Source organism: Pongo abelii, chromosome 1 (assembly GCF_028885655.2).
Source record: "Pongo abelii isolate AG06213 chromosome 1, NHGRI_mPonAbe1-v2.0_pri, whole genome shotgun sequence".
In the NCBI taxonomy this organism is placed as follows: domain Eukaryota; kingdom Metazoa; phylum Chordata; class Mammalia; order Primates; family Hominidae; genus Pongo; species Pongo abelii.
Window position 1 is genome coordinate 206,489,041 of NC_071985.2, and position 12,424 is coordinate 206,501,464.

At 46.6% G+C, this 12,424-nt stretch overlaps 1 protein-coding gene and 1 long non-coding RNA gene across 3 annotated transcripts in view; one reads left to right on the top strand and one right to left on the bottom strand.

Moving 5' to 3' along the window:
- Window positions 1–12,424, bottom strand: part of LOC129051844 (uncharacterized) — a 42,307-nt gene that overhangs the window by 28,979 nt on the left and 904 nt on the right. The gene's annotated exons all lie outside the window — the stretch shown is intronic.
- SLC9A1 (solute carrier family 9 member A1) overlaps window positions 3,584–12,424 on the top strand; it is a 72,167-nt gene continuing 63,326 nt past the window's right edge. The window contains exon 1 of the mRNA XM_054539305.2: window positions 3,584–3,745. Within this exon, the coding sequence (XP_054395280.1) occupies window positions 3,724–3,745 (22 nt within the window). The 5' untranslated portion in view covers window positions 3,584–3,723. The remainder of the gene's footprint in view (window positions 3,746–12,424) is intronic.

Below are 12,424 nucleotides of genomic sequence, written 5' to 3' on the forward strand. Positions count from 1 at the left end.
TGGATCACTTGAGCTCGGGAGTTTGACACCAGCCTGGGCAACATGGTGAAACCTTGTCTCTGCAAAAAATGCAAAAATTAGCCAGGCGTGGTAGCATGCACCTATAGCCTCAGCTGTTCAGGAGACTGAGGTGGAAGGATCACTTGAGCCTGGGAAGTTGAGACTATAGGGAGCTGAGATCGTACCACTGCACTTCAGTCTGGGTGACAGAGCGAGACCCTGTCTCAAAAAATAAATGAAATGATAAAATAAATATAAAAAATTATTTTAGGGGGCACAAGAGAAAAAAGTCCAAGGACCACCGATACAGACGGTAGCCTCATTCATTCGTTCCCTCATTCTTTCGTTCAGTAAACACTGACTGCATCAAGCTCAGTGCTTGGTTAAAGACAAACTGAATAGGGCCCCTCTTCTCAAGTAATAACAAAGTAGTGGGAGCAACAGGCACACAATTAAACAAACGACAATTAACAGAGTGCAATATGTGCTTTAATAAAGATTTGGGGCCAAGTGTGGTGGCTCATGCCTCCAATCCCAGCACTTTGAGAGGCTGAGGTGGGTGAATCAACTGAAGTCAGGAGCTCAAGGCCAGCCTGGTCAACATGGTAAAACCCCATCTCTACTAAAAATACAAAAATTAGCTGGGCTTGGTGGTAAGTGCCTGTAATCCCAGCTACTCGGGAGGCTGAGGCAAGTGAATCGCTTGAACCCGGGAGGTGGAGGTTGCAGTGAGCCGAGATCACGCCATTGCACTCCAGTATGGGCAACAGAGCGAGACTCCATCTCAAAAAAAAAAAAAAAAAAAAAAGAGAGAGAGAGAGAGATGTACAAGGATGTTTGATACAATATTGTTCATAATAACATAAAATTGGAACAACCTGAATGGCTATTAACAGGGGAACAGAGGCTGGGCTTGGTGGTTCACACCTGTAATTCCAGTACTTTGAGAGGCCGAGGTGGGTGGATTACCTGAGGTCAGGAGTTCGAGACCAGCCTGGCCAACATGGCAAAACCCCATCTCTACTAAAAATACAAAAATTAGCCGGATGTGGTGGCACACATCTGCAATCCCAGCTACTCGGGAGGCTGAAACACGAGAATTGCTTGAACCTGGGAGGCAGAGGTTGCACTGAGCTGAGATTGTGCCACTTCACTCCAGCCTGGGTGCCAGAGGGAGACCCTCTCTCAAAAAAAAAAAAAAAAAAAAAAGAACAGATATAAAAATTGAGGTATATTAATATACGGAATATTTAAAACAGTTAAAAAGACACGATGAGATTTATATGTATCAGCATGGCTTGATGTTATAAATATAATATGTGAAAAAGTAAAGATGAAGAAGAATGTGTATGATATAATGCTATTGATATACATTTTAAGGGCACACAAAAATACCATTGTTTATGTATGCACATGTCTTAATTCATCTCACAAATTTTTTCCTGAATGTCTTATTATGTTCTAAGTGCTATTCTCAGGTCTGGGGATATAGCAGTGAACAACAATAGCTAACAATTATATAGGACTTACCAGGAGCCGGCCAATCATTCCTTTTTTTTTTTTTAGACAGAGTCTCATTCTATTGCCTAGGCTGGAGTGCAGTAGCACGATCTTGACTCACTGTAAACTCTACCTCCCAGGCTCAGGCAATCCTTCCACCCCAGCCTCCCGAGTAGCTGGGACCACAGGTGTGCACCACCACACTTGGCTAATTTTTTCTGTTTTTAGTAGAGATGGGGTTTCACCATGTTGCCCGGGCTGGTCTTGAACTCCTGAGTCCAAGCGATCTGCCAGCTTTGGCCTCCCAAAATGCTGGGATTACAGACATGAGCCACTGCGCCCAGCCATTCATAAATAATAATAATTGCAGCAAACACTTATGTAGGTACAATTCCAAACAGTTTACATTCATTAACTCATTTAATCCTTACAATATCCTTACAACATAGGTTCTACTATTATCCTTTTTTTTTAGAGACAGAGTCATGCTCTGTTGCCCAGGCTGGAGTGCAGTGGCACGATCTTGGCTGACTGCAACCCAACCTCTGCCTCCCAGGTTCAAGCAATTCTCCTGCCTCAGCCTCCCGAGTAGCTGGGACTACAGGGGCACACCACCACACCCGGCTAATTTTTTTTTTTTTTTTTTTTTTTTTGGTAGATATGGGGTTTCACCATATTGCCCAGGCTGGTCTCGAACTTCTGAGCTCAAGCAATCCTCCAGCTTCAGCCTCCCAAAGTGCTAGGATTACAGACATGAGCCACTGCACCCAACCCCCCACCCCATCTTTTAGATTAAGACACTGGGGTGCAGTGAAGTTAAATAATTTGCCTAAGGTCACATGACTAGACCGTGGTAGAGGCTGGGGACAGTGGCTCACGCCTGTAATCTCAGCACTTTGGGAGGTCGAGGAAGGAAGACTACTTGAGCTCAGGAGTTTTAGACCAGCCTGGGCAACATAACAAGGTCTCATCTCTACAAAAAATAAAACATTAAGGCTGGGTGTAGTGGCTCACGCCTGTAATCCCAGCACTTTGGAAGGCCGAGGCATGTGGATCACCTGAGGTCAGGAGTTTGAGACCAGCCTGGCCAACATGGTGAAACCCCGTTTCCACTAAAAATACAAAATTATCCAGGCCTGTAGTACCAGCAACTTGGGTGGCTGAGGCAGGAGGATTGCTTGAACCCAGGAGGTCAAGGCTGCACTGAGCCATGATTGTGCCACTGCCCAGCCTGGGCAATAGAGTGAGACCCTGTCTCAAAAAAAAAAAAGAAAGAAAAGAAAAGAAAATAAATGATAGTGGTAGAGACAGTATTCAAATCCAGACAGTTTGGATCCAAGTTAGCCCTATTAATCATTATGCTCTACTGCCTCAAATTTCTGCCCTTGAGGAGCTTACAGTCTAGTGGGTCAACACAGGCAATAGAAATATATAGTACAGCCAGGCATGGTGGCTCACGCCTGTAAGCCCACCACTTTGGGAAGCCAAGGTGGGTGGATCACCTGAGGTCAGGAGTTCGAGACCAGCCTGGCCAACATGGTGAAACCCCTGTCTCTACTAAAAATACAAAAATTAGCCGGGCATGGTGGCGCGTGCCTATAATCCTGGCTACTCGGGAGGCTGAGGCAGGAGAATCGCTTGAACCCGGGAGGTGGAGGTTGCAGTGAGCCAAGATCAAGCCACTGCACTCCAACCTAGGTGACAGAGCGAGACTCCGTCTCAAAAAAAAAAAAAAAAATAGACTGGTCAGGGAATGCCTCACTGAGAGACATTTGTGCAAAGATAGCAAGGAAGTGAAGGAGGAAACCATGTAGCTATCTGGGGGAAGCGGTAAGCTCAAAGGCTCTGATAGGGGTAAACCTGGAGTATTTAAGGAATAAATAGCAAGGAAGCCAGGGTGGCTAATGCGGAGAGAAGAGGGAAGAGGAAGGAATAAAGGAGAGGAGGCCAGAGAGAGAGGTGGGAGTAGACTGGGTGGGGCTTTGTAGGTCATAATAAGGACCCCGAGGCGGGGGTCTGACAGGGGATGACACCATCTGACTTAGGGTTTTGAAGGGATCCTTCTGGCTGCTTTGTTGAAACAATAATCTGGGCGGGGAAAATGGCACTGCTTGGACCAGAGTGGGCAATGGAGGTGGTCAGAAATGGATGGATTCTGGATATATTTTGAAGATTGAATTGACACTATTTGTGGAGGATTGATATGACAGAAAGGAGCCAAGGATGACTCAAGTTTTGGGCCAGAGTAAGTGGGAAGATGGAGAGGCTATCTCTTAGATGGGGAAGACAGTGGGAGAAGCAGGTTTGGGGAGAGGGTGGAAAGGTCTGGAGTTCAGTTTTGGACATGCTGATTTTGAGATGCCTGTTGCACGACCAGGTAAAAATGTTGAATGTTCAGTTGGATGCAGGAGTCTGGAGTTTACAGTAGGGAACTGGGCTAGAGATAGAAATCTATGAGTTGTCCTCATAGAGATGGGGCTTGAAATCATGAGAATAGATGAGGTCATCAGAGAAAAGAATGTAGATAGAGCAGTGAAAAGGCAAGAACAAAGCCCTGGGGCCCTCAGTATTTAGAGGTTGTGGCAGAGGGGGAAAAAGGAGAGAAGGAGGAGGAGTCAACAAGGGGAAATTGAGAAGGAACAGCCAATGAAGTGGAAGGGAAGCCAGAAGGTCGCAGGGTCTCATAAGCTATCTGAAGAAAGTGTTTTCAGATGGGGCAAGTGATTATCTATGTTGAAGTCTGCTGATGGGGAAAGAAAGATGAGGATCGAGAAATGACCATGTGATTGAACAACATGGAGGGTCACTGGCAACATTGACAAGGGCAGCTATTTATTTATGTATGTATTTATTTATTTATTGAGACAGAGTCTCGCTCTGTCACCCAGGCTGGAGTGCAGTGGCACGATCTTGGTTCACTGCAACCTCCGCCTCCCGGGTTCAAGCGATTCTCATGCCTCAGCCTCCAGAGTAGCTGGGATTACAGGTGCCTGCCACCATGTCCAGCTAATTTTTGTATTTTTAGTAGAGACGGGGTTTCACCATGTTGGCCAGGCTGGTCTCGAACTCCTGACTTCAGGTGATCCGCCCATCTTAGCCTTCCAAAGTGCTGGGATTACAGGCACGAGCCACTGCACCTGGCCTATTTTACTTATTTTTATTTATACATATATATGTGTGTATATATATGTGTATATATGTGTATATATGTGTATATGTGTGTATACACACATATATATACGTGTGTATATACGTATACACATATATATACGTGTGTATATACGTATACACATATATATACGTGTGTATATACGTATACACATATATATACGTGTGTATATATGTATACACACATATATACACGTGTGTATATACACACGTGTGTATATATGTGTATATATGTATACACATATATACACGTATATATATACACATATATACACGTATATATATACACATATATATGTGTGTATATATATACTTTTTTTTTTTTTTTTTTTTTTTTAGAGATAGGAGTCCCCTATTTGCCTAGGCTGGTCTCAAACTCCTGGGCTCAAGCGATCCTCCCACCTCAGTGTCCCAAAATGCTGGGATTACCGGCATGAGCCACTGCACCTGGCCAAGAGCAGATTAGGGACAGCATATGAGAGGGCAAGCCCACGGATCAGTTGGAGACAATGGGAGAGAAAAACAATGCAGGCAATGTAGACAACTCTCTTAAGCATTTGGCAGCGCTGGGAGTGGGTGCGGGATGCAGAGATGTGTGTTAAAGTGTTAAAATAACACATTATACTTATGATAGACATTGCCTGGGGCAGCAGGAAGGGAGAAAAGTGTCACCGATAGTTTAAAAGACTTTAAAATTTGATAAAAATTTTACAGATATCTGTAAAACACATCAAAAACGTACACACACACACACACATAGGGGAGTTTTTTGTTTGTTTTTCGTTTTTTTTTTTTTTTTTGAGATGGAGTCTCACTCTGACACTCAGGCTGGAGTGCAGTGGTACGATCTCAGCTCACTGCAACCTCCACCTCCCAGGTTCAAGCAATTCTCATGTCTCAGCCTCCCAAGTAGCTGGGACTACAGGCAAGCACCACCACGCCCAGCTAATTTTTGTATTTTTAGTAGAGATGGAGTTTCAGCATGTTGGCCAGGCTGGTCTTGAACTCCTGACCTCAGGTGATCTGTCTGCCTCGGCCTCCCAAAGTGCTGGGATTACAGGCGTGAGCCACAGCACCTGGCCAGTTTTTTAGGAGACAGAGTCCTGCTATGTTGCCTAAGCTGGAGTGCAGTGGCATGATCATAGCTCACTGTAACCTTGAACTTCTGGGCTCTAAGTGATCCTCCCACCTCAGCTTCCCAAGTAGTAGAGACTACAGGTGCATACCGCCATGCCTGGCTAATTTTGAAATTATTTTGCCAGGCACAGTAGCTCATGCCTGTAATCTCAGCACTTTGGGAGGCTGAGGCAGGAGGATTGCTTGAGTGCAGGAGCTTAAGATCAGCCTGGGCAACATAGCAAGACCTCATCTCTACTAAAAATAAAAATAAGAAAATTAGCTGGGCATGGTGGCATGCACCTGTAGTCTTAGTTACTCAGGAAGCTGAGGTGGGAGGATGGCTGGAGTCTAGGAGTTTGAAGCTACAGTGAGCTATAATCACACCACTACACTCTAGCCTGGCAACAGAGTGAGACCTTCTCAAAACACCACCACCACCACCAACAACAACAAATAAATAAATACATAAATTATTTTGTAGACACAGATTCTCCCTATGTTGCCTAGACTGGTCTTGAACTCCTGACCTCAAGTGATCCTCCCACCTCAGCCTTCTAAGGTGCTGGGATTACTGGAGTGAGCTACTGTGTCTGGCCAAAATATACATATATTATTGAAAGTAAATATAACAAACTGTTACAGCTGATAATTCTGAATTTGGATGTTTGCTATATTACCTTTATACTTTTAAATTTCCTTATAAATAATTAGGGGAAAAAAAAGGTTTGCGGGCCAAATTGTGTGCAGGACTTTGAGTGCCATGCTGGGATGGGGTATGTGCCTGTCTAAACAGGGGATGACCATGCTCAGACAGCTCTTCCTGAAAGCTGTGTAGGCTGAGGGTGGTGGCTCATGCCTGTAATCCCAGCACTCTGGGAGGCCGAGATGGGTGGATCACCTGAGGTCAGAAGTTCAAGACCAGCCTGACCAACATGGTGAAACCCCATCTCTACTAAAAATACAAAAAAATTAGCTGGGCGTGGTGGCCGGTGCTTGTTGTAATCCCAGCTACGCAGGAGGCTGAGACAGGAGAATCCCTTGAACCCAAGAGGCGGAAGTTGCAGTGAGCCGAGATTGCGCCACTGCAGCTGGGAGACAAGAGCAAAACTCCGTCTCAAAAAAAAAAAAAAAGTCAATCCTGGACCCGTTCCCTCAGATCTGCTAAATCCTAACTTTTCTAGTACAGACACACACACACACACACACACACACACACACACACACACACACAGGATTCTGACAGTGTAGAATGGGGGCAAGTTTAGTGGAAGATGGTGGGTGGAGTTGATGGAGGTGCCTGTGGGACATCCAGTCAGTGAACATTAGGGTGTCAAGGTTGCCGATGGGTGTTTATCAAATCCATTATTGATTTTCCTCCAGCAGAAAGCACAGGGAGTTGCACATAGTAGGAACTCACGAAATGTTTATTGTAAAATTATGAACTTAGCTTAAAGGCAATTTGCTGGATCCTAAATTCCAACTCCTTACCAACCTCCGAACTCTCTTCTAGTTACCCAGCATGTACGTGCTTTTTCATGGTAGCTATCAGCCTGGAAAACTGGGAAAAGCCTGGACTTCAGAGTTAGGCAGACCTGCATCCAAACCTGGCTCCTCTTCTTCCCAGCTCTATGGCCTCAGACAAGCAATTCTCCTCTGGGAGTCTTGGTTTTCTCATGTGCAAATAATGCATTCTGTGATTCATTCACTCAGCAAATATTTATTGAGTACCAATATGCACTGGGCATTGTTCTACATGGTGGAGAAACGGTGATGGATGAGATAGATGTGGTCCCTGCCCTAGCTGACCTCACATCCTGAAGGGAGAAAAATGCAGTAAAAAAAAAAAAAAAAAAAAAAAAAAAAGTAATAGGCCAGGCGCGGTGGCTCACACCTGTAATCCTGGCACTTTGGGAGGCAGAGGCAGGCAGATCACGAGGTCAGGAGTTCGAGACCAGCCTGACCAACATGGTGAAACCCTGTCTCTACTAAAAATACAAAAATTAGGCCGGGTGCAGTGGCTCATGCCTGTAATCCCAGCACTTTGGGAGGCCGAGGCAGGTGGATTGCCTGAGGTCAGGAGTTCGAGACCAACCTGGCCATGGTGAAACCCGTCTCTACTAAAAATAAAAAAAAATTAGCTGGGCATGGTGGCGGGTGCCTGTAATCCCAGCTACTAGGGAGGCTGAGGTGGGAGAATCACTTGAACCCAGGAGGCGGAGGTTGCAGTGAGCCAAGATTGCGCCATTGCACTCCAGCCTGGGCAACAAGAGCAAAACTCTGTCTCAAAAAAAACAAAATTAGCTGGGCGTGGTGGCACGCGCCTGTAATCCCAGCTACTCAGGAGGCTGAAGCAGGAGAATTGCTTGAACCCAACAGGCGGAGGTTGCAGTGAGCCGAGATCATGCCATTGCACTCCAGCCTGGGTGACAGAAAAAGACTCTGTCTCAAAAAAAAAAAAAAAAAAAAAAAAGACTAAAAGTAACAAATAGGAGAATTATACTGTATGTGAGAAAGTGAAACGTGCTATACAAAAAAGAAAAAAGGAGCAGGGGAAGGGGCTGGGTGGTAGTGGTGGTGGCCAGGCAGGGGAAGTGTCACTATTACATGGGATTATAAAGTAGTAGGCCATGTCAGGAAGCGAGAGTCGCAGAAAGGCTTGAAGGAGGTCAGGTAACTAGCCATGTGGATATCTGGGAAAGAGTGTTCCAGGCAGAAGGAATAGCGAGTGCAAAGACCCTGGGGCAGAAGTGTGTCTGCCAGCGTTTGAGAAATAGAAGAAGGCAGTGGTGAAGTGAGTGCCGGGGAGACTGGAAGAAGGCTTTGCTGGGCTGTGACGTTATGACAAAAGAAGGAGCGGCTGAGTACAATGGCTTACCCCTGTAATCCCAACACTTTGGGAGGCCAAGGCAAGAGAATCAATCAAGACCAGGGGTTTGAGACCAGTCTGGACAATATAGTAAGACCCTATCCCTACCAAAAATATTTTTAAAAATTAGTCAGGTGTGGTGGCATGTGCCTGTAGTCCAAGCTGCTCGAGAGGGTGAGGCTGGAGGATTTGCCTGTAGTCCAAGCTGCTCGGGAGGGTGAGGCTGGAGGATTGGTTGAGCCCAGGGGTTTGAGGTTGCAGTGAGCTATGATTGCACCATTGCACTCTAGCCTAGGTGACAGCAAGACTCTGTCTCAAAAAAAAAAAAAAAAAAAGAAGGAAATGAACCCAGTCACTGAGTGCTGACTGTGTACCAGGAACTATGCTTGACATACATTGGCCTTTTCATCCTTACAATAAACCTTACAAAGCAAGTAATGTGACTCCACCCACCTTTCACATACATGAACACACCGAGAGACAGAAACAAGGTGTGACTTGCTCATAATGCGCAGCTAATAGGGGCTGAGCAGATTCTTTCCTAGGGCCATGCATTATGTGCCATAAAACTCCAAGCACTTTCAGTGAAAGGATTCAAGGAGGGGATTGGGGAGCAGACATGGCTTAAGCAGGGGGAGATGCCACCCAGGGCCCAGGCTTCCTGAGGCTGTCCTGGATCTGCAGGGGAAGGGTCTGCAGAGACCTGGCCTCTCTGAATCGAAAGCAGTGTGGGCCTGGAATGGTTAAAAAATGAGGACTTGGCTGGGTGTGGTGGCTCATGCCTGTAATCCCAGCACTTTTGGAGGCCGAGGCAGGTGGATCACCTGAGGTCAAGAGTTCGAGACCAGCCTGGCCAACATGGTGAAACCCTGTCTCTGCAAAAAACACAAAAAATTAGCCGGGCATGGTGGCAGGCGCGCCTGTAATCCGAGCTACTCAGGAGGCTGAGGCAGCAGAATCGCTTGAACCCAGGAGGCAGAGGTTGTAGTGAGCTGAGATCGCGCCATTGCACCGCAGCCTGGGCAACAAGAGTGAAACTCCATCTTAAAAAAAAAACAAAAAACAAAAAACAAAAAATGACTTGCTCAAACATGGTTACAAATATTGCTATGTATTTTAACTATTTTTTTTTTCTTTTTTGAGACGGAGTCTTGCTCTGTCGCCCAGGCTGGAGTGCAGTGGGGCGATCTCTGCTCACTGCAAGCTCCGCCTCCCGGGTTCACGCCATTCTCCTGCCTCAGCCTCCCGAGTAGCTGGGACTACAGGCACCTGCCACCACGCCCAGCTAATTTTTTGTATTTTTGGTAGAGACGGGGTTTCACCGTGTTAGCCAGGATGGTCTCGATTTCCTGACCTCGTGATCCGCCCACCTCAGTCTCCCAAAGTGCTGGGATTACAGGTGTGAGCCACCGCGCCCGGCCTTGACTGATTATTTTTAAGAAGACAAGGCTTTTAAGGCCGAGGCGGGCGGATCACGAGGTCAGGAGATTGAGACCATCCTGGCTAACACGGTGAAACCCCGTCTCTACTAAAAATACAAAAAATTAGCCGGGCGTGGTGGCGGGCGCCTGTAGTCCCAGCTACTCGGGAGGCTGAGGCAGGAGAATGGCGTGAACCTGGGAGGCAGAGCTTGCAGTGAGCTGAGATTGTGCCACTGCACTACAGCCGGGGCAACAGAGCCAGACTCCATCTCAAAAAAAAAAAAAAAAAAAAAGAAGAAGAAGAAGAAGATAAGGTTTTAACATACAATACACATCAATGTGATTTATTTACAAATATTAAATTCATAGCATGCTGCAGGTGGTCTGATGGTGGGACCCATCTCACGGATGTGAGGGTCTGTTTTCCAGCCTGTCAATTTTCTCTGTGACTGAAGGCATAACTTCATGTGGTTCCCAACATCAAAAGTTTACTCTTGAGGTCCTCAGTGCATGTAAATAAATAGAATGATGGTAAATATATGTGGTACTTGCTGGGGGCAGTGGTAATACATTGGCTAATATCTTCATGAGAGCCCCATGAGGTTGACACTATTGTTGTCCCCCCTTATGGAGGAAGAAGCTGCAGAACAGGCACTGATTTGCCCAGGGTCTCATGACTAGTGAGCGGTGGTGCCGGAGCACTGAAAGGAGACAATGTGGCTACCCATGTTCGGCAGTCCCAGCATTTAACTATTCATTATTCTACACTGCCTGCCCAGGCTGGGCCTTGGCCATCGGCTCTCTCATGTGGTTTCTCCCAAGGCCTGTTTCCTGATATTGTCCTGTTGTTATAACCTTCTCTAGGCCGTGGAGGATCTCAGGGCTGGCATTTCCTGGTTGTCCTGGGATCTACCACGTCCCAGACTGGCACCCAAAGACTCACTGAGGCCTGAGTGAGGGAGAGTTAGAGAGTGGGGAGCACACCAGTGAACGTTGCCTTCAAGACTGGAAAGAACAGTAGGTCTTGGGCTTCTGGCCCCAGGGCACCTGTGGAAAGTCACTCCACCAGCCCATCCTTTCCCTCTTTTCTTCTTTTTACATTGAACCTGTGATGTTTTAAAAAGGTGCTGGACTTAGGTGTTAGAAACCTGACTTAAGTCCTGGATCTGCTTCTTTTTTTTAATTTTAATTTAATTTTATTGGCTCACTGCAACCTCTGCCTCCCAGGTTCAAGCGATTCTCCTGCCTCAACCTCCTGAGTAGCTGGAATTACAGGTGCCCGCCACCACGCCCAGCTAATTTTTGTATTTTCAGTAGAGATGGGGTTTCACCATGTTGCCCAGGCTGGTCTTGAACCTCTGACTTCAAATGATCTGCCTGGCTCGGCCTCCCAAAGTGCTGGGATTACAGGTGTAAACCACTGTGCCAGGCATGGATCTGCATCTTAATAGATGTGTGACCTTGGGCAAATAGCTTTATGTCTCTGGGCCTTGTCTGTTCACCTGTAAAATGGGAATGAGAATAATAGCTACTCTTTGGCCAGGTGTGGTGACTCACACCTGTAATCCTAGCACTTTGGGAGGCCAAGGCAGGTGGATTACCTGAAGTCAGGAGATCCTGACCAGCCTGGTCAACGTGGTGAAACCCTGTCTCTACTAAAAATACAAAAATTAGCTGAGTGTGGTGGCAGGTGCTTGTAATCCCAGGTACTTGGGAGGCTGAGGCAGGAGAATCACTTGAACCTGGGAGGTGGAGATTGCAAGTGAGCCAAGATCGCCACTGCACTCCAGCCTGGGCGACAAGAGCGAAACTCTGTCTCAAAAAAAAAAGAATAATAATAGGTACTGTTTTTTGTGAGACAGGGTCTCACTCTGTCACCCAGGCTGGAGTGCAGTGTCGTGATCTCGGCTCACTGCAACCTCTGCCTCCCGGGTTCAAGTGATTCTCGTGCCTCAGCATCCCAAGTAGCTGGGACTACAGGCACGTGCCACCACACCCAGCTAATTTTTGCATTTTTAGTAGAGACAGGGTTTCGCTGTGTTGGCCAGGCTGGTCACAAACTCTTGACCTCAGGTGATCCACCTGCCTCGGCCTCCCAAAGTGCTGGGATTACAGGCATGAGCCACCGCACCCAGCCTAGCATTTGGATTATTGATAAACCTGGGGCACTTTGTTGTGAACTCTAAAGGGCTGAACAATTGTGAGGCATTATTGTTATTATTCTGATCCTTGCTCTAAACGCTCTTTGGTTACTTTCGTTATAGCTGATGTTCTCCTTCCATCTGCTCCCAGATGACACAAGTCCCCTGCCCTTCTCTGTCATTTCCCAGGTGGCTGGAATTTGTGCCTG